The 21,875-nt window shown below is 59.1% G+C and overlaps 4 protein-coding genes across 10 annotated transcripts in view; 3 read left to right on the forward strand and 1 right to left on the reverse strand.

The window, feature by feature from the left end:
- IP6K1 (inositol hexakisphosphate kinase 1) overlaps nt 1-2,967 on the forward strand; it is a 37,234-nt gene extending 34,267 nt beyond the window's left edge. For all 5 annotated transcript variants that reach the window (XM_041425689.1, XM_041425687.1, XM_041425692.1 and 2 more), the window contains exon 8: nt 462-2,967. In XM_041425689.1, the coding sequence (XP_041281623.1) occupies nt 462-971 (510 nt within the window). In that variant the 3' untranslated portion in view covers nt 972-2,967. The remainder of the gene's footprint in view (nt 1-461) is intronic.
- Nucleotides 2,968-3,400: 433 nt separating this feature from the next.
- Nucleotides 3,401-5,726, forward strand: GMPPB (GDP-mannose pyrophosphorylase B). Its single transcript, XM_041425652.1, has 8 exons — nt 3,401-3,687; nt 3,753-3,833; nt 3,905-3,953; nt 4,338-4,639; nt 4,716-4,794; nt 4,889-5,016; nt 5,198-5,380; nt 5,537-5,726. The coding sequence occupies exons 1-8, from the start codon at nt 3,559-3,561 to the stop codon at nt 5,666-5,668; spliced, it is 1,083 nt and encodes a 360-aa protein (XP_041281586.1). The 5' UTR covers nt 3,401-3,558; the 3' UTR covers nt 5,669-5,726.
- A 73-nt stretch (nt 5,727-5,799) lies between these two features.
- The window catches only part of RNF123 (ring finger protein 123), a 48,529-nt gene continuing 32,453 nt past the window's right edge, over nt 5,800-21,875 (reverse strand). For all 3 annotated transcript variants that reach the window (XM_041425650.1, XM_041425648.1, XM_041425649.1), the window contains 8 exons: nt 20,792-20,931; nt 20,454-20,642; nt 18,857-18,932; nt 18,597-18,681; nt 6,983-7,125; nt 6,554-6,648; nt 6,369-6,454; nt 5,800-6,266 (listed from right to left, as the gene is read on the reverse strand). In XM_041425650.1, the coding sequence (XP_041281584.1) occupies nt 6,167-6,266; nt 6,369-6,454; nt 6,554-6,648; nt 6,983-7,125; nt 18,597-18,681; nt 18,857-18,932; nt 20,454-20,642; nt 20,792-20,931 (914 nt within the window). In that variant the 3' untranslated portion in view covers nt 5,800-6,166. The remainder of the gene's footprint in view (nt 6,267-6,368; nt 6,455-6,553; nt 6,649-6,982; nt 7,126-18,596; nt 18,682-18,856; nt 18,933-20,453; nt 20,643-20,791; nt 20,932-21,875) is intronic.
- Nucleotides 7,135-11,366, forward strand: AMIGO3 (adhesion molecule with Ig like domain 3). The gene has a single exon (XM_041425651.1). It carries the CDS (start codon nt 8,944-8,946, stop codon nt 10,468-10,470), a length of 1,527 nt encoding a protein of 508 aa, XP_041281585.1. The 5' UTR covers nt 7,135-8,943; the 3' UTR covers nt 10,471-11,366.

Below are 21,875 nucleotides of genomic sequence, written 5' to 3' on the forward strand. Positions count from 1 at the left end.
GCTTCTTTCCCCACCTGCTGAAGGAACCAGATCTTGTAAACCCAAATCTCTGCCCACAGACTCTGAAGCAATGAGGGCTCCTCATTAATCGCTTGCCATGTAATGGCAATAGGTGTCAGCAGCTCTTGCTGCCAGAGAATTGTCGGAGTTGCTGTAAGACTTGGCTTTTTAACTCCTGGGGTCAGTCGTGTCATGCCTTTTTGGGGCAATAGGACTTGTGAGCTCCTTTTGGGTGTCCTGGAAGAGAACTAGTGCTCAGGCATCCTGAGTATGCCCCTGGGCAGCACCCGTGAGCTGCTCTGGGATGCAGGGAACGGGCAGAGCTGTGTCTTGCTCCCACTCAATCATAACGGGGACAGGATGAGTTCCCTTCTGCCCTGTCAGTGCAGGACAGCTCAGGGCTCTCTGCGTGGCCTTAGCCTGTTGCTCCTACTTGATGTGCATTTCCTTTGGTGTTCCAGGTCTATCAGCTGGACACAGGGCATTACTTATGCAGGAATAAATACTATGGGCGCGGCCTTTCCATCGAAGGCTTCCGCAACGCCCTCTACCAGTACCTCCACAACGGCATCGAGCTGCGCAAGGACCTCTTTGAGCCCGTCCTCGCCAAGCTGCGCAGCCTGAAGGCGGTTCTGGAGAGACAGGCCTCCTACCGCTTCTACTCCAGCTCCCTCCTCATCATCTACGACGGGAAGGACAGCCGTGCGGGGACCTTGCTGGAGCGCCGGCCGGAGGCGCGCCTGAAGCGGGGGGAGGGCTCCGTCCCCGAGGGCCTCCAGGACGGCGGCGGCTCGGAGCCCGGCTCCTCGGCCCAGCCCAAGGTGGACGTGCGCATGATTGACTTTGCACACAGCACGTTCAAGGGCTTCCGCGACGACCCCACTGTGCACGACGGACCCGACGTGGGCTACGTGTTCGGGCTGGAAAGCCTCATCAACATCATGGAACAGATGCGTGAGGAAAACCAGTAGCTCTGGGCTGTGGCCTCTTATTCTTGTCCTGGTGGCAGGAGCAGACAAGATCACCCACTACCACAGGAAAAACACAGACAAATTTGGTTTTAAACAACTGTATCGCTCTGTTGTTTTTAAATGTACTTGGATAGAAGAGCTGAGGTGAGGCAGGATGGAAGAACTCTCGTGCTGACCAGATGGTTCTGACCGCACTTGCTCTGCCTTCTGGAGGAGGCTCTGTAGATGCCTGCTGGGTGTCCCGGTTCTTCGCTCATCATATGTGCGTTCTGGAGGGAGGACCTGGACATAGGGAAGAGAAAGCAGGAGAGCCCAGGGCTCTTGACGAGGCTGGAGCTCTGGTATGAGGAGCCTTCTGCCTCAGGAGCTTCCCCTTTGAATTTCTCCTGAGTTGTTTGGAAAGGGCGCTTGCCTGACGGTTGGCAGCATCTGTGAGGCCACCGGTGAGAAGTCAGGTGCCGGTCCCTGTGTTCGGTGTTGCTGGCTCTGCCCTGGGTTTTGCCAGTGGGGCTTTGCTTTTGATGCTGCCTTTTTCTGCTGTTTGGGCACTGTGAGTAGCTACCCCAAACACGGAAATGAAATGACCAAATGCAATCCCTGGCAGAGCCGTGGCCCGGAGGGAATGCCACACACGTGGAGCTGTGCTTCAGCCTAGGGTCTGCTCGCTCCCTGATGGCATGGCATGGCATGGGCAGGCACAGGGCTCTGCAGGAGTGACTCTGCCCAGGACCACTGACTTGAAAGTGCTCAGCTCGTGGGCTAGCAATAGTATCTGTAGCAGTTAACATGACCCCAGCTGTGCAGTGGGGCATTTCGGACCATTTCAACCCTTCCCCTCCTGTAAAGTACAGAGTCTGTCCCTCCAGCACAAAGTTGCCCTCTTCCCCCGGGGACCCTCTGCCCCCAGGCCCTGCTATTCCAACAGGTCTGGAGGTGGTGGAAGGGGAGGCTGAGGCTCAGGGCTGATTCCCATCTCCTCCCTGAGGGTCTCTAGAGGCCAGGTGAGGGGTGACCTAGCTGAGCAGTGAGAGCCACTGTCTTGACTGTTCAGTACCACTGCCTGACTGTTCAGCTTTGCTTCACGCAGTCAGTGTCTCCCAAAATAAATGTTCCCAGCCTCCTTTGATGAGGAATTAATATTTGATACTGTGGCCTGGTGGTACCAGACCGAACCCTGCTCCACCTCAGCTCCTGTTTCTGTGCTGGGGCCCTGGCTGCTCCCTCCTGCTCTCACTGACTGGTTCCATGGCATTACCATTACCCTGTGTACCCACAAGGCCAGGGTTGGGGTTTTTTTAATTACTTCAGGGATGCTCGTTTGGGGAATACTCGCATGTCGCATGTGTGCCGACTCCATGTGCGCAGAGGCCGCTCGGAAAGCACGGCTGCCACATCTCAGGCACAGGTCTGTGGCACTGGTGTGGAAGGGGACAGGAGAGCTGCCAAATTTCTCTGCCGGTCTCCCAGCTCCTCAAAGCTGCCCAAGCCACTGCTCCCCCTCCGTCCTCTGGAGAAGGACCTTTATCCGTGGCACGCTGCCCTGCACTAGGTTACTTCGTTGCTCCTGCGGGTCCCTACCTTGCCAGGACACGCAGGATTTTCAGGGAGCGGGTTTGCAGGAGGCAGCGAGGCTTGGTGAGTGCAGGGGTGTAGGTACCCACAACAGCCGCATTAGTCCCTGGCCCTGCCCTAGTGTGGCCCATCGCCACCCACCCCTGCATGTCCTTGTCCCCGCGGGCTGTGCTGGGGTGAGTCAGGCCGCACCACCGGGAGAGCCCCTTGCTGTCCCCCGCGCTCATTCCTGCCTTTCCCTGCCTCACTGGGCCGTGACCGCTGCCCGTGCTCAGTGGGAGCCGCCTCCCTCCCTTCGGACCACTGCGGTGGGACTCCACAGCTTGTACATAGCCTCGGCCCCGGTTGTTTTTACATGAATAACCACCCTGTTTGTGCTTCACAGAGAACCAAAAACCATTAAAGGATCTGTTTTTGTCCGCGGCGTGCCGTGCCTGCCTCTCCCGCCGTCTGAACCTTGGGGCCGGGGTTAGGGGCTTTGGGTGAACCGCCCGGTGCGGCCGTGGCCGCTGCTCTCCTCTCATCGGCGCTGCTGCGTCCCGACGGCGCCCCGGGCGGGGTGCGGTGGCTGCAGTAACGACGCGGCTATACGGCCATGGGAGCCGGGCGGGCCTAAAGCCCCGGCTGAACGGGGGAGTGTGTGGGGCCGGCGGTGTTACGGGGACGGGCAGTGTTAAGGGGGCGGGCGGTGTGTCGGAGGCGGGCGGTAGGATCCGGCGCAGGGAGGCAGGGCCCGGCGCAGGGAGGCAGGGCCCGGCGGAGGGAGGCAGGGCCCGGCGCAGGGCCCAGAGGAGGGAGGCAGGGCCCGGCGCAGGGCCCAGAGGAGGGAGGCAGGGCCCGGCGGACGGAGGCAGGGCCCAGAGGAGGGAGGCAGGGCCCAGAGGAGAGAGGCAGGGCCCGGCGGACGGAGGCAGGGCCCGGCGGACGGGGCGGTGCCGCGCGGCGCTGACGCGCCCGGCGCGCCCGGCGCTGACGTGTCGGTGCGGGCGCTGGCGTGAGACGCGGGACGCGGGGGATGCGGGCGCTGATCCTGGTTGGCGGCTTCGGGACGCGGCTGCGGCCGCTGACCCTGAGCCGGCCGAAGCCGCTGGTGGAGTTCTGCAACAAGGCGGTGCTGCTCCACCAGCTCGAAGCTCTCCGGCAGGTGGGGGCGCGGGGCGCGGGGGGCGCGGGGACCGCCCCGCCGCCGGCTGACCCGCGCTCCCGCAGGCGGGCGTCAGCCATGTGGTGCTGGCTGTGAGCTACATGTCGGACGCGCTGGAGGCCGCTATGCGGGAGCAGGAACAACGGGTAAGGGCCCTTCCGTATCCCCGCCTCCCCCCGTTACCCGGTCTGTCCCGCCGCTCACCCTGTGCCCGCAGCTCGGCATCCGCATCTCCATGTCCCACGAGAAGGAGCCGCTGGGCACAGGTAGGATTCGGGCAGGATCTTGGGGCTGGAGGGCGGCGCAGACGGGATGGAACTCCGGGGACAGCAGGGTGGGTGCTAGGAGGGGACACCGGGATGGATACGGCTAGAGACGCTGGAAGGGGGCACCGTGGGCATTAGGGTGGGTATGGATGGGTAGGGCAGGGGGACACCGGGAGTGGGACACCACGGGCAGCAGCATGGCTGTGGATGGGTAGGGCAATCAGGAGGGGTATGCCAGGATGGACATGGGCAGGACCAGGGACAGCGGGCCGGGTGAGGATCCAGAGGGACTGGGGACCTGGGAGGGATGCTGGGACGGGCAGAGGTGGGCCCAGCAGGACCCGGGCTCACCACGTCCCTGCGGCGTCGCTCACGGCCGCGCAGCGGGGCCGCTGGCGCTGGCGCGGGACCTGCTGGCCGAGGACGGGGAGCCCTTCTTTGTCCTCAACAGCGACGTGATCTGCGAGTTCCCCTTCGCGGCGCTGGCCCGTTTCCACCGGCAGCACGGCGGCGAGGGCTCCCTGGTGGTGACCCGCGTGGAGGAGCCGGCCAAGTACGGTGTGGTGGTGTGCGAGGCCGACACCGGCCGCATCTGCCGCTTCGTGGAGAAGCCGCGCGTTTTTGTGTCCAACAAGATCAATGCTGGGCTCTACATATTTAACCCTGGCATCCTGCAACGCATCCAGGTACGAGCCGGGGTGCCAGGCTGGGCCAGGCTGAGGGGCTGTGCCCCCTGCTCAGCCCTGTGCTCCGTCCTCGCAGCTGCGCCCCACCTCCATCGAGAAGGAGATCTTCCCAGCCATGGCACAGGATGGGCAGCTCTACGCCATGGAGCTACAGGGTAAGGCCCTGTGCACAGTGCAGGCAGCATCAGGGGTCTTGCCTGCACTGCCACCCTCACACTGGGCGCTGTCACTGTGGCTTTGTCCCCATAGGCTTCTGGATGGACATTGGGCAGCCAAAGGATTTCCTTACGGGCATGTGCATGTACCTGCAAGCGCTGCGGGCTCAGCACCCCGAGAAGCTGCACTCGGGGCCCGGTGTCGTAGGGAATGTGCTGGTGGTAAGTGCCAGCCCCCAGCACACCAGCCCTGGGCACGTCACGAGCTCTTTGTGTTGTCCCACCACTGTCCTCGCTGCCACCCTCAAGCTGTGCCCTCCTCTTCCCTGGCTGGCCAAGTGACATGGGCTATGCCAAGAGCTGTTTGCCCTCCCAAGCCTGGCATGGGCCCTCTTCCTTCCAGGACCCCAGTGCCAAGATTGGGGCAAACTGTGTCATCGGCCCCAACGTGACGATCGGGGCCGGCGTGGTGGTGGAGGACGGGGTGCGCATCAAACGCTGCACTGTGCTGGAAGGGGCCCGCATCCGCTCCCATTCCTGGCTGGAGTCCTGCATCGTGGGCTGGAGCTGCTCCGTGGGGCAGTGGGTGAGGACACGGGTGTCCCTGCAGGGGATGGGGACTCAGCTCTAGCCCTCCCACCTCCTTGGGCTGTGGCTGCAGGGATGTGGTCCCTGCAGGCAGGAGCAGGAGCCTGGCACTGGGCCCCGAGCCCAGGGGCGTGACAGGGCCTCTCTGGGGCAGGTGCGCATGGAGAACGTGACTGTGCTGGGCGAGGATGTCATCGTCAACGACGAGCTCTACCTCAACGGGGCCAATGTGCTGCCACACAAATCCATCGCCGAGTCTGTGCCAGAGCCACGCATCATCATGTAGCAGCCCCCAGCAGGCCCTGCGCTCCCAGCTCTCCTTGGATTAAATATTTATATTTCCATTTACTGTTAAGCATCACCTGAGTGCAGCCCCAACACCGGGGCCTTCCCTTTCCCATCTTTCAGGGCACCACATAAGGAAGAATAATTTAATGCTGCTTTTCATGGAGTCAGCCCCCAGCCAGGAGCAAGTTAACAGCCCAAATGCCCAGCTCAGCCCCCCTGCCCTGGCCCCGGGGCTGCCGTGTGTTCCCAGCACTGCAGCAGAGCCGAGGCCTCGGGCTCCCCTCCCTGAGAACGGCCCATGGGGCAGAGAGGCTGCTGGGCACCTGCCTTTCCCACCCTGCAGCCCTCCCGCCTCACGCTGCTGCCCATGCTGCGTCCTGACCCTCTGGGTGAGGGTCCCACAGCCCTGAGCAGGGCAAGCATTTGGGGAGAAGCCAGTGTGAGGCAGGGGGGCTGCCCCGCTCCGCTGGGGAAACACGTGGTGTGGGGCTGGGCTCTACGAGCTGGCTGGCTTGGTGAAGTCGTCCACCCCTGTGATGGTGGCCTTACAGAAGAAGCAGTCCTTGTTGTTCATCAGGTGCTGGTTGATGCAGGCTCTGGGACAGAGGAGGAAAGAGCATCAGCCCCTACCCACACAGCACAGGGCAGGGCCAGGGGCTGCAGTCATCCAGGTGGGGTCAGATATGGGAGCTACTCACTTGCATGACTTGTGGGAGCAGGGCCTGAAGATGGCCGAGATGGGGTGTGCGTAGCAGATGGGGCACAGGTCTTCCTCGCTGGTGGGCTGTGGGGGTTACCAGGAGTTAGCAGTGCCATCCAAAGTCCTGTGTCCCAGGCCTGCTGTCAAGGACTGGGACAGGGCCAGGGCAGGGGGAGGACTCACCAGTGTGGTTGCAGCTGCCTGCTTAGACTCCTCACTCAGATGGTTCAGCATCTTTTCCACCTTTGCCAGCTCCTCAGTACTGATGTACTCTGTGTCTGGGGAGCAAATTGGGTGTGTGTGGGGTGAATGGGACCCTCAGGCTCTCCTGAGGCTGCTGAATGATGCACAATGGCTACAGCTGCATTGGGAACCACCCAGGACAGGGAGCACTGGGCACTAAGAAGGGCAGAACTACTGGCTGGCACTGGATACATCCCCATCCAAAGTGCTGCTCCTGAGGTAGTGGAAGAGGGCATAGACACCTGTCCCCAAGACTGAAAGGGCTGGGATGTTGCAGGGGACACGGACACCAGCAGCCCCGTCCCTCCCTCCCCAGCTGTGGGTGGGTGGTGAGCAGAGCCCAGCTCCCAGTGCAGTGCCAGCACTTACAGGTGTGCAGGGAGAAGTGGCGCTTGTCCGTGGCCGGGGCGGCTGCTGCCAGGGCCGAGGGCTCAGCGTGGCCCAGCAGGTACTGGATGGAGCGCAGCTGGAAGCAGGGATCTGCCAGCAACACCGCGGTCGCGCGCTCGGTCCTGCCAAGGAACACAGACCTCAGACAACCCACCCTGTGCTCCACACCAGCATCCCCAGCTGGTGTCCCCCCGGTCCAGGGGAACATGCTCAAATGCAGCCAAAGAGCAGCAGCCATCCTCCTCCTCCTTGGCCACCCCGACTCAGAGGCTCTGGGGATCGATGCGCTGCTTCAGCACTTGCTGAGGCTGCAGCCCTCGGGCCAGTGCCTGAGCCTGGGGTTGCTGCAGGGCGGCTGAAGCATCCAGTTCTGCCCTTGGTCACAGCACCTCAGGGGAGACGCTCTGCAGAGCCTCACACCAGGAGCTGGGGCCCTCCTGCACCAACAGGACAGCTCAGGGTGTGCTCAGGGCAAGCGGGTCTCCCCAAAAGGCAGGCGGGAGGAGTCGTGGCCCTCCCTGGCTTCAGTGGGCACAGCCAGGACGGATGAAGGTCGCCTTAATGAGTGCCTCCCTCGGGCACCAGTGCCTGGTAACAGTCCCTGGCAAGGAGCAGAGCTGGCTCCGTGGCCGGCCCAGGGGCAAGCAGAGCTGCCCCAGCGGCAGGAGGGGCAAGGGAGCAGCCAGTCAGCACAGGCTGAGCCAGGGCGCAGGGGGTTAACAGCCCCTTGACTCGCAGCAGCCGCAGCCGCCAAATTAGCTTTTTGCTGCCCTAATGGAAAACAATTCCCTAGCTCTCCTCTTCCCACTAAACCGCCTGAGCTCTGGATAATGACATTCCTGCGTGTCCTTCACCCTGTGGCCACTCCTTCTCCGTCAGCAGCCCGCGGCACCCCCTCTGCCGTGGGGACCCCACCGGGCTCAGCCCCCCGGCTCAGCCCAGGGCCGGGGGTGCTGGGGAGTCCCCAGTTCGTGGGGTGATGAGGATTAGGGCAGCAGGAAGGTCCGTGGCTGGGAGAGAAGCGGCACCGGGGGGTGACCGCCATCCCCACTGCCAGCCTGGGTGCAGGATGTGACACGAGGGGCTTCCAGAGGTGGCAGGTTTATTCCAGCATTCCGCCAGAGGCTGGGCAGTGGCGGAGCAGCCGCTTTACGGATTACAGCCGGTCGCGGCTCCCCGGCGGCTGCACACCGGTACGGCCGAAGTGATCCTCAGCTCCCCTGGGGACGAGCGACCACGCAGGGTCGGTGCTGGCTGCGCATCGCTCTGCCCACCCGCAGGGAGGGCCACGGCCAGGGACGGGGACAGGGACCGGGCCAGGGCCACCGCCGCGGCCACCACTCCCCGCGCCGGGGCCAATGGGATCCCGCCCGGCCCCCTCGCCGCGCACCGCCCGCCCGTAAATAGGGGCAGGAGCGGGACCGCGCTCCCGGAGCGCGCCCGGCTCCCGGAGATGCTGCCCGGCAGGGAACCGGACGAGGCTCCGCGGAGGTCGCAGCGTGCGGATGTGCCCCGGCGGCGCTGAGCCCTGAGAAACTTCGCACTCCAGGGATGAGCAGCTCCAGGAGGCAGCGAGGCGCCAGCCCAGCCCGACACACAGCCCCAGAGCGCCCGAGCGCCTCAGCCCCCTGATGCTGATCGCCGGCGCCCACCCGGCCCCCGGCAGCCCCCGGCCCCCGGCAGCGCAGGTACGAGGCAGCCTCGGGTGAGCCGCGGCAGAGCCGGGCAGGGCGATGCCGCCCTTGGGGTATTTTCAAGCCCCACGGCTGGAATCGGGATCCTCTTTCGCGGGGTGCAAAGGGGCGTCTGTGGATGCTTGGTAGATCCAAGCCAGCACTGGGGGAGAGACGAGAGACGGCGGCAGATTTTTTCTCGCGTCTCACCGAGCCTGGCTGTACAGGCTGTGCCGCCGGGCTGTACAGAGGATCCTGCCTGCCACAATGTCCTCGCCGGCGACCGCGGACTCGGTCTGGCCGCGGGTGGCAAAGCTGCTCCTGCTGCTGCTCCTGCTGTGCGCCCCCCGAGCCTCCCCGCAGCCCCAGCGCTGCCCCGACGCCTGCATCTGCACCTCCGACCTGCTGAGCTGCAGCCGGCAGATGCTGCAGCGGGTGCCCCGGGCACTGCCCCCCACCACCACCACGCTGGACCTCAGCCACAATGCCCTCACCCAGCTCCACGACCACTGGCTGGCCGCCCTCCCGCACCTCGAGGCCCTTCACATCAGCCACAACCAGATTCGGGACCTTTCTCCGCGGGCTTTCCACAATGCCTCCTTCCTGCGGCACCTGGACATGTCCTCCAACCACCTGCAAGCTGTGGAGAGGCACTACTTCGAGGCGCTGGTGAGCCTGGAGGAGCTGCTGCTCTACGACAACCACATCAAGCGGGTGGATGAAAACGCCTTTGCCAAGCTGAGTGACCTGAGGAAAGTCTACCTGAGCTGGAATAACCTGACCACCTTCCCCTTCCATGCTGTGCAGGGGCTGGGAATCCACAAGCTCCGCACGCTGGACCTCTCCTCCAACAGCCTGAGCAGCATCCCCGTGGAGGTGCTGGCAGCTCTGCCCGAAAACATCGGCAATGGCTTGTACCTGCACAACAACCCCATCAGGTGCAGCTGCCCGCTCTACCTGATGCTTCAGCGCTGGAATCAGCGAGGTTTCAGCTCCGTGAAAGATTTCTCTGAGGAGCACACCTGCAAGGTGTCTGACAACGCGCCCCGGTCCCTGATCAAGTTCCTCAAACACAGAGACATGTTTGAGAACTGCTCGGCGAGCACGGAAGACGCGCACCTCTCGCGCTTGGAGGTGGTGGTGGGCCAGCCCGTCCTGCTCACCTGTAACGCCAGTAACACCAGCCTGCCGCACGCTGCCACCGCCTACATGTGGATCACCCCTCACCACGAGCCCATCAAACACCCAGGGAACAGCAATCGCTCCCTGGAGGTCTATCGCAATGGCAGCCTGAGGATCGCCGCAGCCAAGCCCTGGCTCTCAGGGGTCTATGTAGGCTTGGCCATGAACAGCCCCTACAACTTCAGCAGGATGTGCGAGTTCAACGTGACCGTCCTCTACCCCAAGGCAGCTGGGGAGACCTTCAGCACCGGCCTCACGACCCTGCTGGGCTGCATTGTGAGCCTGGTGCTGGTGATCATCTACTTGTACCTCACGCCGTGCCGCTGCCTGGGCTGCTGCAAGAAGCCGGCCCCGCTGAGCCCCCCGCAGGAGTGCAGCGCCCAGTCCTCCATCCTCAGCACCACTCCCCCTGCCACCGATGGGCCAAACCGCAAGGCCAGCGCCAACAAACACGTCGTCTTCCTCGAGCCCATCAGGGAGACACAGAATGGCAAGATCCGCCTGGCCCTTGGCGAGGACTTCCCCGACCCCAAGCACCCCAAGGTCCTGCAGCTCAAGTCGGACTCAGAGTCCATCAGCTCTGTCTTTTCTGATACCCCCATTGTGTCTTAGTGGGACAAATCTGGGAGCAGAGCCCAGGCCTCCCGAGAGCTGGTCTCCTCCATCGCTGCTAGATGAGGATTATTGGGCATCCCGATATTGGCTTGACCACGACCCACGGGAGTGATTGACATCACCCACAACCGCTTCAGCCACGGGCTCCTGGTGGGTTTTGGGCCACGGGCACATTGGTGCCCAGCAAGAGCACCTTGCATAATCTGCTGGCAATGGCCTTGTTAGCACACAGGTAACACTGATGAACCCAGCATGCTGGAGAAACACCCCTTCATTTGGGCACCCACCCTCCCTAATGTGACACCAGGCCTGGGGGTCTGGCACGTCCCCAGGCACGAGATGCCCAACCTGACACCACTGCCACAGACCCCCCAGGCCAAGGATTAACTGTGACAAGTGGGACACTGTCCTGGCTCATGCCAAGGTCCTGAGGAATGGCGATGCCACTGCCCTCTCCTAGCACATGCCGGTCGCCATCAGCATGTCATGGCTGGGAGCAGGGGACTGTGACCCTGTCACAAACGGGGGTACACACCCCCACACCCCTCCCCAAACGTGGCCATGCAGGAGGAATGGAGCTCAGCGCCTGACCAGCCACGCAGCCAAGCAAACCTTACAAGCTTTTGCTTCCCGAGAAGCTGTAACTCGTCAAGGCAGGAGGAGGTGACGAGACACAGCGCCCCAGCCCGCATTGCTCAGAGCTCGCCGTGCCACCAAGGACACTGAGGTCTCCGATGCACCACGCGCTCCTTCGCTGCTTCTCCTTGAGGCGGACACGCGCTGCTCAAGCACAGCTATTTAGGCAGTAACCTAATCAGCCTATCGATAAATGTGAGTAATCCTCCCCTCTCCTGGGTCGTAATTCTCTAGTTCCATTGGAATAAAAATGCCTATTTTTTTAAGCTCACGCTGGGCTGAGTGTGTCCTTGCCCTTGCAGCAGTGTGCAGCTCACGGGCACAGCGGTGGGAGGCTGAGCTCTGAGGGAGCCCAGAATTCCTGCAGGCCCGGCACATGGAGCCAGGCAATCTGCACTGGACTGGCAGCCTCTGTTCTCATCAAATGGCCTTCAGGTGGCCTCGGCAAGGGGGTTAAATGTGCTGCTGGTGAGAGAGAAGCATCCAGCAGTTTGTCCTTGGGAGGGCAGGTCCTCTAAATAATCCCTGGGAGCTGAGGAAGGAGCAGCACCGACTGACACAAGGGCACATCCAGACCCCGAAAGGAATAAGCAGGGTTTAGATGCAGGGGAAAGATACCACTAGGGATGGGACTGGCACTGCCTTTGGCAAAGCCCTGTTCCCTGCAGATGGAGCCCCCCGCTCATTTCACCTGCGCTGCCTTCCCTGGCACCCACCCTTCCCTCTTCCTGAAACAGGGAGTGGTTCTGTCCCCCTCCCCAAAATGCCTGTCTGATCCCACAGAGGGATAAGGGTATCCTACCCATCTGCCAGTCCCCAGTATCCCATCCACAGCTGGAGCAGGAGCATGTGGCCATCACATGCAGCACGGGGGAGGCTGGGGCTACCAGCTGTGGGCAAGAGCACAGCTCAGACATCATGGGAACCAGGACCCTTCAGAGACCTGCAGTCCCCTCCCACAGCTGAGCACCCTGGTCCCAAGAGCTGCTAGCATCCCTGTGACTGGCAGGAGAGGAGGAACCCTGTGGCATCGAGACCACACTAACACCACATCCTTTCAACTTCTCTGGCTAGGAAACAAGCAGCTTTTTTTCCCAGCAAAAACTCAACTTTGTGCCCAAACAAACTGTCAATACCTGCCCCCCCATCCAAGGAGGGGTGAGTGCTTGGGAGAGCAGCTCTCCTGAGGCAGCCTGGCCTCCCAGCGCCGCTGCTGACAGTGACTTTGTGCAGCTCCGTGGGGCCCGTGCCCCGCAGCAGGCAGAGGTGACGGATGCACAGCGACAGCCCCCGCTGGCTGTGCCCTCGCTGCCCCACGCCCGCCACCGCTGGCCCTGTCACCTCGCGTTAGCACAGTGTCCTGACGGGCCCAGGACGCCGTGCCAGCCACACCGGGGGCTGCCAGGGGCTAACGAGGTGCCTCGGGGTCGGACAGAGGTGAGCGGCGCCTTGAGGGTGGAGCTGAGCTGCTGCCATCACCTCTGGCTTTGCACCCAGGCAGGGATCCCACGGGAAGGAAGGTTTGAATTTCACCTGGGAATGTCTGGGGAAGAGAAGAGACCCAGCTGACTGCACCCAGGGCCCAGCCAGAAAAGGGCACTGACCCGAGTGTGGCTGCACCTGCTGAGACAGTGCCAAGCCCGTGCCAGAGCATGTGCCACATCTAAGCACATCTTCCTCCAGAAGGAAAGATGAAGTGCTGCTCTGGGCCCCAGCACCAGAGTGGGTGTTACCCACCCGTTATCACCATTCTTGTCTGTCTCCCCAAGAATCTTTTCCTTCCCCACTGCCAACACCAGCTTCCCAGGCATCAGTGTTCCTGCAAACCTGCATCCTCAGCTGAGGATAATGACTAAAGATTGGGGAAAGCTCAGGGAGTGTAAGAAAAGCTCCCAGGGACCTTTCCAGGGACACATCAGCCTGAGAAAGCCCAGGAGAGCTCTCCTAGGCTGCCTGCAATTTTCCTATCCCTGCAGGAAAGCTGAGGCTTGCTCTCCAGGGCCTTGCTCTGAGATGTGTATCCGTGCTGCCCTCAAGGGATCCCTCTGCCTCTACCCAGGAAAGTCCTGCTGCTGCTTTTCACACGTTCCTGATGCTCAGAAAGGATCCCACACCACCACACTGCTGATCCAATGAGCACTGGGAGGTGGTTTGAACTGTCGAAGCAGTTCATTAAGCAACCTGAAAGGCAGAACATCTCAGCAAGGAAAAACAGCCAGGAGCAAAGCCTCTCTGACAGGCAGGAGCTGGGAAACCTAATGGATGCTCCCCAAGGAATACACTGTCCTCTCTTGGCAGCCATCTCCACCATTACACCCTTGACTTCCTGCCAAACCTCCCTCCTGCTCCTTGACTCTGCAGGGCAAAGTAATGGGTCAGCACAAAGCTGACTGGCCCTGGCACACAGGGACCTGTGCCAGTGTCTGTGGGGACAAGGAGTAGCTTTGGGATAAGGACTAGCTGTGGGATAAGGAGCAGCTTTGGGGACCAGTGTCCAACCCTGACTCCTGTCTCCTCTGGCACCTCACACCTCAGCCAGGACAACGGGCTGCACTGAATGCCAGTCCCATCCTGTCCTCCTGTCACCAAGGATGGACATGGCAGGGCCTGGATCCTTTCCTTATGATGCTCACAGCTTTCCAGAGAGCTCAAATCAGCAAAGCCTGGTGCTGGCCAACACAAGGCCTGCTCCTGCCTCCTGGCATGTGCCTGACAGCCCCAAGGGGCTGGGAGAGCTCAGCCCTAGCAGTGCCATCACTCAGGATGCACACTTGGAGTTGGCAGCTTGTAAAAGCACTGACCACACTCCTTTTTTAACCATGACACCTAGGCCAGAGCTAATAATTCTTCCATGCTCTGGCTCACGCTCACCCCGATGTTACACACTGCAAAACTGCAGTACCACCCATTTCCTGAGGTTTTTTTTCTGAGTTTTTTAGTTTACCTTTTAGGGCAAGGTACCAAGGACTCCTTTAGACTATATGGTCCATGGAATGTCTACTCCTGCCCCTCCTTCCACCACAACTTGCTCACCAACACTGTCGAGGGAGCATTAGTGTTTAAGGGACGAGTAATTGCAAAGTCTTATGGGAACTAAGCAGAAAACTGCCATGTCCACAGGTCCAGGCAAGTCCCAAGGGTCCCAGCAGCACTTGAGCACACAGGTGGATGGCCAGTGTGTTTAGGAATCTGCAGGCTGGGATCTTCTGAGCTTTCCAGTGGAGGTGATCCCCACACAATTTAGCAACTGAGCAGTCTTTTTAGCCTTCCTCTCCCCCCAGTCTTGTGCCTCCTTACCTTTCTGCTCACCAGTGTGTTGCTTCTGCCCCAGGAACTCCTTTGTCTCCTCCCAGCCCATCTCTCTGCACTCACCCATAGTTTGCAAAGGAGAGGAGTGCAGAGACCCAGACAGAAATATCCCGACACCACACCAGCGCAGTGCTGCTTCTGGCAGGTCTCACTGACTCCTGCTCAGCATCCCACTGGCTCAGCATGGTTGGTTGTGGTCCAGGATCCCTGTCCTGTGCTCTGATAGCCAGTACCACCATGATCCTGGTGAGCACAGTGCTTTTCCTTCTGTCTTCTCCATCCTTCATGCAGAACTCCCTGGGAGATGCACCTTGAAGGTTCTTCAGCACTTGTCCTGCACAGACTGATTCTCTGGCTCCTTGCATGTGTCCCAACCCTCTCCTAATCCTGGAAGCATCACCTCCCTGCCTCTGAGGGGATGGAGGGAGCATGGGGGAAGCATGAGGAGCAGAGCAGTGGCCCTGCCCTGACACAGCCACAGCTCATTTCCACTCTGGGATGGCCACTCACTTCCCACAAAGCCAGTCCTAATTACAGCATGCCCTCACACACAGGGGACCACAGCCTCACCTCTGGGCCTCACCCCTTCCCCTGCCACTTGCTCTCGCCAAGGATCCTGACACCAGCTCTGGCCAACACTGCTCCATTAGCTCACTCTGAAAGAGGCTTAATAGAAAATCTGCTCAATTATTTAGCAAGCAGACAAACGGAGGGATGATACAGCCAGGGTCTGTGGTGTGGATTCAGCCCAGCTCCTGGCTCAGCCTGGCAGATTTCCTCTCCTCCCTGCTCAGTCACTAAGGTTGCAGAGGAAGCAAAGGGACATCCCTCTCTCAGCCCTGCCAGCCCCTGACACTCCCCAGTGCTGCCCAGCAGCTCTCAGACCCGAGGGCTGGGAGGAGGCACCCACCACGGGCAGCACCAGCCCACCCTGCCTGACCCAGCAAGGAAATGAACCTCTGCTCTCCCAAAAGCACAGCCTGCTCCATCCAGGGACCATGGTGTATGATGGATCAGCTATCTCACCACAGCCAGGCCCGGGCAATGCTCCCTTTCCTTGTGCTTAATGGCTCTGCTTGATGCCAGGAGTCCACAGCAAGAGGACTCAATGCCTGGATGAGCATCCTGTGCTGGGAAAGGAGCAGCTGAGGCATCTGATTGCAGCCCGAGAACACGACTGGATGAGTTGGCAGGGCCCTGGCTCTTACTTACTTAACTTCCCCACTGCAATGTTCCCATCCCATAAACGGGACTTTGTTCCTTCAGTACCAGATGAGCCCATTCCCTAAGTCCCAGATGTTTGCAGCACCTTCCAACCAAGTGCCTGGCACAGTGTCTGCTTACTGGGTTAGAGGCAACCAGAAAATACACAGCCAGGCCAAGGAAGCCTCCCAAGGTCCTGTCCCTCCCCTCATTCTCTGGGGCACAGCCTCCTCACAGGAGTCAGGGTCACCCTGGCCCTGGTAATTCCCACAGGGACATTCCTACACGCGCCCTCATTCTCTGGGGCACAGACTCATCACAGGGAACCAGTCAGGGTCACCCTGGCCCTGGTAATTCCCACAGGGACATTCCTACACGCAAATGTGGGTTGGAAAATCTCTGTTAATGATTTCTCTCAATATGTGAGTTACCAAATGGGACCTGGAAGAGATTTCTACCAGCTTTCAGCACTGCCCAGGCAGAGTGCTTCTGGGGAAGGACAAAAGCCTGTCCTATTATCCTGCTTGCTGCACTGAGAGAGAGAAAGGAAAAAGGAAAGCTGTCTACAGATGAGTTAATGAAATGGGTCTGCTCTGGAGAGCCTGGTTACGTGCAGGACCCTTTAAATCACTTCAGCCATGCAATCATCTCCCATGAGAGTGTAAAGAGGAAGGTTTGAATTCTCCTGTTCCATTCCTCGTACTCAGGCACCTGGATACAGATGCTTCCCTTTGCTGTGCTCTGGGCCAGCCATCATGGACATGCACCCTCTCCCTGGGGTTTGGGTGATTGTTACCCCAGCTGCACCTCTCAGGTTGCAGCACCGTGTGGTGATGGTGCCTGGGAGAGAGGATGAAACCAGGGCTGAGCCCTCGAGGAATACAAAGGCAGCAGAAAAGCCTCAGTTTTTTTCTTTTCTCCATCCCATCTCTGTTTGCCATTTTCCAGTGTGGCTGCACAGAGCAGAACAGCCCTGTAAGTGGGGTGCAACACCCAGTCCTCAATTCAGAGTGCTGCCAAGAGTGTGGGGGCTCAGTGCTCCCTTCCCCATGACACTCTGCCTTTGATTTCTGCCATCCCCTCTGCTCAGGCAGCAGTAGAGGGTCTCCACACTGCCTGCCTTGGTTCTTTTATCTTGAATGACCTCAGTGGCTCCCCTGCAACTTTTGCTTGCCTTTTATAGATCACTGACGTATCAAACCTCAGGTTTAGTGCACGACTTTGCAAAATCACACAGAAGAACTTTGCTTTATGGATATTTTTCCCTGGGCTTCCTCCTGTTCCACCTTCTGCTTTCCCAATCAGTGATGTCCACCTTAAGGACACTATGCTTTTCACACATCATTCCACTATTTTGCATTTATTTCTCCTTTCCAGTGCTCAGGGAAGTGACTACAAAGCCCTTGAACATCAGAGACTTGCCAGTTCCCTCGAGCACAGTGTCTCTGGTTTGTGATGGTGCAGCCCAAGGCATGAAGGATGCTGTTGGCACACAGGGGACAGTGCCACTTGGTGATGACACTGGCTGCTGGAATTCACAAGCCCAAAGCACAACAGGCTTTTCAGGGAAAGAATAGAGTCTGGATGCTTTCTGTCTGTCCAGGACTCTCGCAGGCTAGGAAGGAAGTGACTGATATCCCACTACCATTTCCCAGTGCTCTTTGGAGTTTGATAAACTGAGGTACAACCCTTTCCCTTCCCCATTTGACCTGACGAGTGACCTGACCTGGGACACGTTCAAAAGAGAGACAGGCAGGGAAGGACTTCTCATCCTGGCATGCAGGGAACCGTTTTATCACCTCCCCCTTCCCTTCAGGAAGAAGTGTCTAGTTGTGGCAGCAAATTCATGATGTTTGCCCTTTCCACAGAGCAAGGTTCTGAGGGCAAGCAAAATCCACCTCTGTTCAGTGCCCAGAAAGGCCACTGATCAATGACCTTGTGCCCAGGTCTTGGCACTGTCACACTTGGGGCTGTAAGACTGGTGCAGCAGCCACGGGAGGCAGGTTATAATTAGATATATTTGTGTACATCTTTGAGTCCTTGAGAGAAGAAGCTGAAAGACTGGCTGCAGGGCTGAGCCACTCGGCCAGATGGGACTCTGCTCTCTGCAAAGCCAGACACTATTGTGCTCTCCAAACATGAAAACAAGCAGGATGTGCAGCACAGACAGAAGAGCCCCATCTCCTACAGCAGCCTACAGCAAACAGTGACCAGGCAAGACACCTGCAAATGACACTGGGAGACAGCAAAGGCAGGGCTGCAGAGTGTCTGAATAAGCCTATTTGCAGGACTCAGTACAAGCAGACACAGACACATAAATGATCAGGTCAGTTGTGGCTTTGTCTAGCCACAACACTCCCCTAGTGCTGCCTCTCTGAGTAACTGGCTACTGTAAAGACAAGATTTGTTTCATCTTAAAATCAGCATCACCCAAATGCTTGGAGAAGATCTGTCTCACCTTTGTGGCACACATCTGGGCAGCCAGAGAGCTCTGCACACATTCTGATGCCTTCCTAAGAGGGGTCCAATGAGCTGCCTCCCAACCATCACTGTGTGCTGCAGCACTTTGATGTGTCACCACATCAGCACAGCTCTATCACACACAGCACCCACGTCTTCCACCAGCAGCTGTCCTGTCACACAGTGCCAGACCCATCCCAAGGAGGAAGGTGCACACATGCTGTCAGTACAGCATCTCACAGCCACCTCTCACAAGGGTTCTCCATCACAGCCACCTCTCACAAAGGTTTTCCACCACCACAGAAAGGGGCTTTGCACCCAGCAGTAGCACTGGGATGCAGCTGCTGCAGGGAATGTGGCTCTTTGGTTTCTGCCTGCTCTACATTCATCAGCTTCACTTCATTTTTGTCTCCACACCCCATGTTGCTCCTGCAACACCTCCCATGCCCCACTGCAGCACCCAGAGCAGTGCCACACACAGAGACCCTGTGCTTTGGAAGGAAAAAGCCACTCACCCCTGAACATCAGTGTCCACCAGCAGCCGGACCAGGATCCCTGTCACAGCCACAAGGATTGGGTAATGGTCCACGCTCTCCAGCCCTATGGAAGCAAAAGGGAAAGGTAAGAGCTTCTGCCAGCGTGTGACAGGCAGAGCAGGGCAGGTCTGAGGTCTGACCCCACCCAGCTCTGCACTAACCTTCAGTGCAAGGCACCCCTCCCTTCCCAAGGGCACACTCCCAGCACGGTTCCCACGGGGAGGACAGAGTGCACTGACCTGGCAGACGGAGGTTGACCACTCTGTCAAACAAGTTCCTTTCAGCTGTCACACGGTTCAGCACCTGGTTCAAGAGCTGTGTAGGGAAAAGCAGAGAGGGTTTGTATTTTCTGGATGGGCCTTCCTGTGAGCAGCACCTGAAGAGCTTTGGGGCAGCATGTCCTTATAGTTTGGACTCAGTGCCTGAGAGCTGGTGGATGCACAGAGGGAGGCTCACAGCACACACCTAGCTTGGCCATGACATGGAAGGAGTAATACCACATCACAGTGGTAGTACCAAACCAAAACCTCCCAGGGAAGAGTCAGTCTGAGGTCAAGACACATGAATGTCAGCACCTCCCATCTAAATCTGAATTCCCACCTGCAGAAGTCAAGCTACTTCTGCAGAGAAAAGCTCCTGGCAAGCAGAAGCTACAGTCCCCAGGACAGCCAGAACCTGTGAGAGTGAGCTGGCAGCCATGGGCCAAAACAGTGTCAGCAGGGTGAAGCACAGTCCAGGTCCTGCCCTGCCTGGAGCTGGCACCAGGATGGACCCACCAGCTCTGAAACACGGGGTGAGTGCAGAGAGCAATCTGCAGAGATGGAATCTGTGCTGACCACACTTAATTAGCCACCATTAGCTCTCACCCAAACCCCCAGTGGGACAAGTAGGGACTGCTCCAGGCTTGACACAACTGCTGCAAGCTCAGCTCCCATCTCTCAAATGCAAAATCCCTCTTCCTGCTGCCCCAGTGCACAACAGCAGCACACTGCACCCCTCTGTGGGCCTGGTCACTGGTGGGGCACAGCTTCATAACAGCAACAGGTAGCAAGGAGGAAGCTGCAGCACCCCACTGTCTGCTGCACATTCCCCAGCTTGCCTAAGCCACTGCTAAGGGCCCCTCACTTTCCTCCTCACTCAGCTGAGCACTTCCCTCATGATTATGGTACCAGACCCTGCTACCTCTCACTCTGTTTCATCTGCTCAGAGCCCTGAGCCCGAAGTATGAACCTTTGTGGTACTGCTAAGGTACATCTGACTGCTCTCCACCAATCCAGCATACAAGGGCAGTCTGTCCTCAGGGCTTTCCAGGATTGCTCATGCTTTAGAAAAGAAATAAATTTACTGGAGCCTAAGGGGTGTTGTGAGTTGGAATGGGGTTGTCCCAGTCACTGTGGCAGGAAAGTGGAGACATTTAGTACCAGATTCTAGGAGTGAGGGATAAAGGACCAAGATGCCTGCCCAAACACTGGAGTGCGTGCCCTGTGAAAGCAGCTACACTCTTCACAGCTCCTCACCCAGAAATATCACACCTTCTCTCCAGATTTCATGGCACTGCTTGTCACAGGAGAATTCAGCATTTACTGGCCCCTCATAAGGAAGATTTAAGCAGCTGTCACCCTCCCTCACAGTAGAGGTAGAAATCAGCTCTGACCAGAGCAGTTGCAAAGGAGGGGTGCAGTTGATATGTACAGATTTTAGGGAGCACCACCCATTCTGCAGCAGCTCTAAATACTACAGCACTTGCAACAGGAGCCCCTGGTTCACCACACATCCAGAGAGGGCAGAGGGCTCCCCGTGCCCCTCCAGATGCTGCCTCTTCACACAAGATGGTACCTGGGCGAGCCTCCGAAGCAGCAGCTCTGACGACGGGCGGTTCCAGTCGAGGAAGATCTCCGGTGCCAGCGTGACTGTCATTTCCAGCACCCTGAGCAGGCTCACCGACAGGTCAAAGCAGGTGGCACACACCTTCAGCTGGCGGCTGTCCACGAAGTTCCTCTCCAGGCGCTCGGCTGCCTGCTGGATCTGCCAAGCAATGGAGACAGCTTAGAAAGGAGCCCCTTCCCAAAAGGAGGGCTGCGACCCCCAGCCCAGTGAGTTGTGCCTCGAGCCCCTGTGTGTGCAGGACACAGCACCCGTGGAGTGCTGCACCCTCAGCCCTGGTGCGCACCCACCTCCTGGATCATGCCAATGAACTCGGAGAAGGCCCAGTTCAGCTGGTTCAGGACACTGTTGAGGAAGCTGGGGGCCAGGTCGCGGTCGCTGCGGAGCAGGTCTGCCATGTGCCGCTGCAGCAAGGTGGAGGGACACGGCTCTGAAACCAGACAGCGACAGCTTCAGTGGCCTGGTCCCAGGGCAGCCACGAGCGAGGGGCAAGGGCAGGCTGAGAGACCTGGGCTTGGGAAATGTTGGCTTGTGCCTTACAGTAAGCAGAGATGGCAGGACACTGGGAGCTGGCACAAGGACTATTCTGAGCAGTGATTGTGCCTGTTGGGCCTCCCAGCACTTCTTTCTAATGCCAGCCTGAATTAGCCAGGGAAGAGCCCTCTGGGCTGGCTGCTGCCCACATGCACAGGAGCACTGCCCTGCAGTTCAGCATCCCTCTTGCTCAGCTCTGCAGAGGCACATGGTCAGCTCAGCATTAATTGCTCCTGATACCAGTGTGGCAGCAGCTGCCTGGAGCCAGCACAGCCACCCTGGCCTCACATGGCCATGCCTGTCTGCCTGTGTCTGGGGAGGAAGGTATCCAGTAAATCCCACTCCTGAAAGGCTTCTGTATGGAGCTGAGGCTGGTTCTGCCCTTAGCAGTGTCAGGCAGAGCTGCCCACACCCCCCAGCCAGGTTCAGCCCAAGCACAGACACATCCCCTTGGTTTTGAGGCATCTCATTTCTGGACTTCCTCACTATTGAGACCACAGATGAGGTCAGGCCCAGCAGCTGGGAAGCACAGTCAGAGCTGTGTGGGACAGCAGCCCCCACGGATGGGCAGGGAAAAGAGGGCACAAATGGGACAGATGCTTCTCACCAGCAGAAGGACCCATTGTCAGCAAGAGGCTCACAGAACTACAAGTACTACAAGGGAAGGGCATTGGAGCACAACCCAAAACTCAGGGCTTGGAAAGAGAAACCAGCAGATTTACCAGCTATAGGGAAAACCCCCAATCTAACTACATTTTCCTCTACTAGAAGCTATTAGAAACAGCAGGTGGAAACCCTGGCAGCACCAGGACTGCCATGCCCAGAAGAACAAGCTGTACT

The sequence above is a fragment of the Onychostruthus taczanowskii genome, unplaced genomic scaffold (genome assembly GCF_017590055.1).
Source record: "Onychostruthus taczanowskii isolate IOZ18803 unplaced genomic scaffold, ASM1759005v1 scaffold9, whole genome shotgun sequence".
In the NCBI taxonomy this organism is placed as follows: Eukaryota; Metazoa; Chordata; class Aves; order Passeriformes; family Passeridae; genus Onychostruthus; species Onychostruthus taczanowskii.